The following is a 7,420-nucleotide window of genomic DNA, read 5'->3' on the forward strand; positions in this document are numbered from 1 at the left end:
TCCTCAGTGGACAACACTGCATTTCATGATTTGCGGTGACACATTCAGCCCAAAGCCAAGTCGAGTAACCCCGGAACGGCCACAATGGCTCATCAACTCGCACCTACAAGAAACATTGGAGCCCTTCTGGTGCCATTCTCTCAGCTTGCTGCCGCACATGTCAGCATCAGAAGTGAATAGTCCAGCACCGGATGAACTTTTCATTTGATATGCTGAACTACCACCCAGCTTGTTGGGGTAGGGGATCAGCCATCCATCCTGGATACATGCCTCAAGATTTTCCTTGATGACATTCCATGTATGGATTTATGTAGGTGGATTATATACATATATATATATATATATACATGTAACATTTTATATTCATATATAAATAAATATAAATAATAAATTAAATATAAATATATATATATATTTTTATATACTTAAAATGAAATGAAAAAGCGGGAGACCAGTATTCGCATTAATCTGGTATGCATTTTGACTTGTTGCTGGCTATCTTGCTCTTGCTTTATGTCCACATACAGATACAATATACATTGCTGCACTCTCTGAGGCGTTTCGCCGAGCGCGAGTCGGGCTACGCGATGGTAGGAGCTGAAAAGGAGTGGCGTGAGGCTGGTGTTTGTTTTATAGATAAATGATAGATAAATGGTGTTGGTTAGCGATAAATGACCGTGCAAAAGATAAAAGAATGCCTCGTTATATAAATGCGCCGACTCTTACTTCTTACCGGTTTGCCAAATTTAGTGGTGACTTCAATGCACGGGTTGTATATATTGTCCCAATGCCATAGGGACAATCAGGTCAATTGGTAGAGTCAATTCAAATGGTATGCTGCTTCTCCATGGATGGTGGACTTAATTTTGTTAACATTGGTTCCATCCCCAATCCAAACATGGCGTGTAGACGTAGAAAAACCGTTTTAATGGTGTCGTTTAGGCAAAAAAACCGTTTTAATGGTGTCGTTTAGGCGAACGTTCTAAGAATCCTTGAAATCTGCTTTCAACCAGGTGGATTTCTCAGATGCAAAAAAGGGCACATACAATATGCATTGCTGCACTCTCTGGATCAACTTGTTGAGCGCGAGTCGGGCTATGCGATGGTAGGAGCTGAAAAGGTCGAGAGGTTCCATTCCTGGTGTAAAGCTTGGTCCCTGATAAAAAGGCCACAAAAACCAGCATTTGCAATTGTTCTTTCTTGGAAAAAGACCCCAACGTTTTCGTGATAGCATCGTTGGGAGTGACGGACGCAAGCAGTGGCGGACACTGATGTATGCATATAAAGCAGCCAAAATAGACCGAGAGAAGCTTAACAGAGCATGCCAAACTTCTTAACAAGCTTAACAGAGCATGCCAAACTTAATCACATAAAAGCCCACAGGTTCTGCTGCTGTTTTTCAATTAGTCTGGTGAGCTTCCTGTATTCCTGTTGACAGTCCCTAGCGTATGATCGCAAGCAGTGGAGGACACTAATATAAGCAGCCAAAAGACAAGAGAGAAGCGTTTTCAGTGCAAGTCACTGGCAAGCTATAAAGTTATATCCGGGCTATAATATATATACATATATAGTTATAAAATAAATAATAGTAATAGATCCGAAAATGGAAAACGGCCGTAAGCGTAGCAATGGCATTATTTTTAATTAGATCTTGTGTACAGTTAGAGCTTGTGTACAATTACAGCTGGTTAGAGCAACGACTGCCGATTGCCTCTCCACGGTCATTACGGTTTTAATGTGGGAAAATCCAGTTCCACAAAAAGGGGCACTCTGACGACGACAAAAGGCTAATTTGATTTAACATTTTTTTATAATTTAAAAAGTTTTTGTTTTGAAAACATATTTGGTTTCTTTGGTTTATTTTTCTTTCTTTTTTTCTTTATTTTTTCTTTCTATCTAAAAATTCTGACGCTCAGAAAATAGGAACACATTTTTACTGATTATCCCCAAAATTCATTTGAAATGTTTGACGTGATAACCCATGACTTTTAGCCAAATTCAAGGTAGCAAGCCAAATTCAAGGTTATGATGAAACGGAAAAAATTGTCACAGAATCCACAAATATTTCATTTTCGTACATTTCATTTTCGCACGAAAATGAAATGTGTTCGCTCTCTACAAACACGTTATTTAAAAATTTTAATATAAAGATAAAAAAAAATCCATTATTTTAAACAAAAACTTTTTTGCATTAATATCAGCGAAAAACCCTATCTCAAAAAATGTTTATTATTAACTATGTGTAACATAAGTATTATTATGTTTTATTAATTATAATAATATTAATTACTTATAATAATATTATTACATATTTAATAATTTTATTTATAATGATACTTAAACATAAGTGATTAAACCTGAAACCTGATGTAAGTGCTTTTTTAAATCGTACAAAGTTACAAGTTTAAGTTACAAATCCTTCGCTTTTTGGTAAAGATTCAAGTATAGTCTCTTTTCTTCGGATGCTGCGGTTCGTTTGTTGTTTTAGTGGAGGAGAAAATACTTCACGACTGAGACAATTTTTTATTGTACCTATTTTACCACGTTAACGACCCTGGTGTCTAAGGGGAGGCATAGAAAATAGGTAAATTATTGTTTCGGCTACAGACTTTTACAGAAATGTTCGGTTATTGTGGAAGGGTGCGAAAGAAAAGCAGCACGTGGTAGGGAGCTGCTTGGTATGTCGGTAATGTTTTGGAGCTTAAGGAAATTACGTTGTTGGCTGATACATGGAGTTCTAGTTGGGATAAACCGAATAGATCGACTTGATGTGGCTTAGTGGGGCAAACTCTCTCCCATGAACGGTCATTTTATTTTTTTTTCCATGGCAGGTGCTCGTCTGAACTCCAATCTCCCGTCGCCGAATCCACTGTGTTTCGCCTACCTACTTTGGATCTGTTTAATTCCTTAGTAAACAATTATTAGGTAGAAACTCAGTCCATTCTCACAAATCTTCAATCACAATAAAAAAAATCATTCAATAAATTTCTATTTATTTATAATTATAGAATTGAAAGTTGCAAATAAGAGTTTAATAATTTACTTCTTTCATTGCAGCCATTTTCCTGCTGAAAACAAACGTTTAACACTCACTTGTGTTGGAGGCAGAGCTGCTGCCAACATTGCAGATTCTTCTATTTAGTTTCTAAGTCTAGCTTTCACACTTGCTTTATTCACAGAAGATAGCGTTTACCTTGCTTGACCCAAAAGCTTTACCTGTGGTTGAAATAGATATTGAAATATGTCAGCCTGAAATCCTCACAAAGTGCAGATTTCTTTCTGAATGTCAGATAACAACATTGACCACATATACTCCGGCAATAAACAACATTGACCACATATACTCCGGCCATAAAGCACATTATTCTCGCCTGGATATGTGCAAGCTTTTTTGTCACTTGAAAATAAGAAGGTCTTCCATTGTGCTTGTGAAAAATTGACATCTGGGTTTGCCATATCGATAACATTTCAACATAGCTCTTCCTTTAATCCATCGTTTACTGCAAATTGGAGTTCAATTTCTGAAATGCATCCAATGAATTTGTAGGATGAAGAAGATGTTAATTTTTTGAGGTCCTTCAAAAAAAATTAACATCTTAATCCTGCACATTCAGTTTTTTTTTACATAAATGGTCTTCCTGAATGTCTTTAATCACCAATTAGTCATATATTTACCTTACATAAACAGCAAAATAATTAAAACACTTATTGCTTAGTTTTTCGTGCCACCAGGGCGAGAAAAGATAATCGTAACGATATTCCTTTTTAATTATAACAAAGACATAAAACATAAGAGATGCTTTCAGTAATCAAAGTTTTAGATGCATCGTTGAACAACATCTATGGTAGGATGGCACTTGTATGGGCACTAATTGCACAAGTTGTTTCTTCATCGTCTTGGTTGAGTTAAAATGGTCATATACGGCAGATTTACGTTTAGAAGCGATCGTGTAAACTAATTTTCAAAATTATATGTTTCTGTAAAAATTGTTTATGATTACTGAATTATTTTAGACTCGGATTCAAATCTTTCAAATCTTGAAGCACTATTCTTTTTAATTTCCCAAATAGCTTCCCAATTTTTCAATCTTCTTCACAAACGTCAATAATCAAATTATTTTCATATTGATGGGACCATTATGTGCAATGATTAGGTAAATAGCTTAAATTAGGGGAGTTGCGATAGCACATTGCACCTGTTTTGAAAAATTCAAGGAACCCGACAATGAGGCGCTGGCTCATCAATATCTTTGTAGATGAGAACCTTACGTTGGACTGATAAAACGTCTGCTTGGAAAAGTGAGCTCTGTTCACTACTCGCGTCGTTTCGGTTTACCGTGAAATTTGTCACACAGCCAAAGTTTCGAAATTGAAGATAAATTGATATGATTCTGGCTAACACTCAGTTAAAATGTTAGCTAACTTTATCCAAAGATGTCAGGTTTTTGTTCTGGCATCTGGTTTTTGGTATTTTGATGTCAGGTATTTGTTTTGGCAAAGTAAGATTAGAATATTAACTTTCAGCAATCAGTTACTTTTCTCCGTCAATGTATCTGCCACAGTAGATGAAAGTAAATCGACACTAAAATACAGAGAAAAAAAATAAAAAAAAATCGGTTTTTTTTTTTTTAGCACGACTCGTGCTTGTTCAATTTTTTGGTAATTCGTGTGTTGTAAACACTTTTGTGTTCAAACAAGTGAAGTCGTGTTCAATTTATGTTCTCGTCCTGAAAAATACAGTCTGAAGCGCTTCTTTCGCCACTTAGAAAATTGCCTTGAATTGCCTTGCAATTACAATCAAATTCAGGTCAAATTAACCCGTTGGGACAAAGAAACATATGGTCTGAGAACAAACTCCCCGACGCCTCAATCTGGCAAAACCTCCAAATTTGAGGCCATCGATCAATTAAAAGAAGGCGTGCCTTGTAGAATTCTTCTCAACGCTTATACAAATATATATCAGAAAAGAATCCGCGAAGTGGGAAAGGAAATACGGCTACAGTTGTTGGCCATTTTAAGAATTTTTGTAATTGCAGAGTCAATTGTTTAAAATAGAAAATTAGACTGCGGCGACACGCAACGGAAATCTCAGGAAATGTAGTTGTAAAAGTTCTAAAGTGCTATTTCTGACAAAAGGAACAAAGGATGTGTTTTTCACCAATTGCCGCTGGCTCAAAAAATAATTAATTATTATGTGTAATCCAATAATCCTACAACTATACTTCTTGTCTGGCTTTTCAGAACTAGATGGGCCCCAGAATTGCTATGACATGACACCAATTTTTGGAAAATGTGTTTTCATTTTCGCCTCACATAAACTTTATTCTTTTCTCAAGTTTTTCGAAAGAAGATTTAGGAGCATGTGTTGTGGATTGATTTTCTCTGTTTTTTTCTTCCTTCGCCGTCTCCTATTTTGCGAAAGAAACCAAAAATATTAAAAAAACAAATTCCTTGGAGTACTATTCTGGTACTACACGGAGGAGCCCTGATATTGTCAAAGTCCGACTCTTCTTGCATAAAAAATCCAATGAGATGACGAAAAAAAGCCTTCTCAAATTCCAACACAACAATCGTGAACAGGGTTTGTCAAGGGTGTCTGAAGACATGCCCCAATCTGAAGACAGGTTCCAAGAAAGCTCTTTCAAGGATTCCAAAGATTTCAGTGTATGTCAGTATTGAAAAGATTCCCTCCGCAAAGCAACAATTATAATTTACATGCAATTGATTAAATTAAAAAATCAAACCTTGCCGCGTGTAACTGAAATCGCCTGAAATTTCCAATAAATATGAGTATTTTGGTCACTTTAGACGTTTAGAAGTCCCCAAATGTATTTTTCTTCCTCCTCGATTCAGTTTGTCAGATTGTGAAACCATTTTCATGTCTCTTTTTTTGGACTGTTATTAGTGAATAATATTCCCTCAGCGGATTTGGATTCCTGGACAGGAAAGTAAACTACGCTGAAAGAACTGGAAACTCGTGTTTCTGACGTTTCCCTCGTGACGGATCCCCTAGTTGGTATGCTGGTCCTTGAAAAACGCTTCTGAGATTGCGTATACAGTCGCAGCCGCACAACAGTTGTCAGACAACATTTACGTTAAAGATATCGATGGTTGCCGTCATAATTTTTGGTTTCCATAGATCTTTTTCAATTTCAGGTGCACCAGATCCAGGAATTGCAGAGTCGGAGCCGGACGTGTTAACTGGAGTTAGAGTCAGATTACTAAAAATCGTCGGATTAGGATTTGTTTTTATCCAACTCAAACCCCAAAAAAACTTTTTTTAATGGTTTTTTGAATGGTTTAAAAACTGCTAAAACCAAACCAATTTGTTTAAAAACTAACCATTAAAAAAAACATTTTTTAGCAGTTTTTATAATGTCTTTATTTTTTTTATATATATCTTATTTTGTACTGCAATGCATCAAGATATTTTGGTTTATCTTTTTCCGCTGTTCAGGTCTGTCTTTGAGACAGATTGTATTTCGAAAGTTGTCCAGTTCCTGAATGGAAATTATCAATTTGATTTGTCCAGGATTGATCCTTACCTCATTTGGCCTTGGGGACAAGATCAAAATGTAAGTATCTGTTCTATTTCTTGTTCTTTTCGGTGGAGGAGAAATCCTTCACGACTGAGACAATTTTTATTTTTGTACCTTTAAAAAACGACCTTGGTGTGTAACTCGTAAAAAAACGACCTTGGCTGGTTGGTTGAAAGGGACCTATCCCCGATGTACTTTTGGCCTTCGGACAGGATCAAAGTGTAGTTCTTCAGATGCTGCACTTCTATTTCTTGTTCTCTTTCAGTGGATGAGAAATCCTGTATGACTGAGACAATTTTTATTTTAATTTGTCGCGTGGCTGCTAAATTGTTGGAAGAATTGTTTATCAGAAAGCGTTGCCTTTTATGAAGGTGCGAGTTTTTTGTTTTTCATTTTTTAACTTATGAAGGTGCGAGTTTTTTGCTTGTCGTGCAAATTAACCAAAAATTAGATTTGTGGATTTGTTTTTAGTGTAGAAAGCCACGAAACAAGTCTTGAGAGAGGAGAGACTTGCCAGCTTCCAAATCGCGGCACTTCAAGCAGGTAAATTTAACGGACAAGCGGAATGGAAACAGAAGAGAAATCGAACAGTCCGGTAGAAATCTCACAGAAGGGCGTGGGACTGAGCTTTGTCAATTGGTGATCAATTTAGTCTTAGTATCCGGACCAAAGATTGAAGCTCAGTCGAACACTTTTGATGAAATCTCATCAGAGACAAGGAAGAGAAAAGGAGGCTACTACGTCTCAAGTCCTTTCTGCCCAGGTGTGGCAACAGTATTCCATCCTTGAAAATTGGAGAGAACTTGGTCTTAGATGTAGACATTTATGCTGACGACATTTTGTAGACGACACTGGTAAGTATCGTCAGCATAAATGATGTA

The 7,420-nt window shown here is 36.5% G+C and overlaps 1 protein-coding gene across 1 annotated transcript in view; it reads right to left on the bottom strand.

The window, feature by feature from the left end:
- The window catches only part of LOC145263579 (peptidylglycine alpha-hydroxylating monooxygenase-like), a 167,090-nt gene extending 167,068 nt beyond the window's left edge, over positions 1 to 22 (bottom strand). Inside the window, exon 1 of the mRNA XM_080120425.1 lies at positions 1 to 22. This exon is cut by the window's left edge and continues 120 nt beyond it. Within this exon, the coding sequence (XP_079976551.1) occupies positions 1 to 22 (22 nt within the window).
- Between the last annotated feature and the right edge of the window lie 7,398 nt (positions 23 to 7,420).

This window comes from Euprymna scolopes, chromosome 39 (assembly GCF_053919585.1).
Source record: "Euprymna scolopes isolate OS-2025 chromosome 39, ASM5391958v1, whole genome shotgun sequence".
NCBI lineage: Eukaryota > Metazoa > Mollusca > Cephalopoda > Sepiida > Sepiolidae > Euprymna > Euprymna scolopes.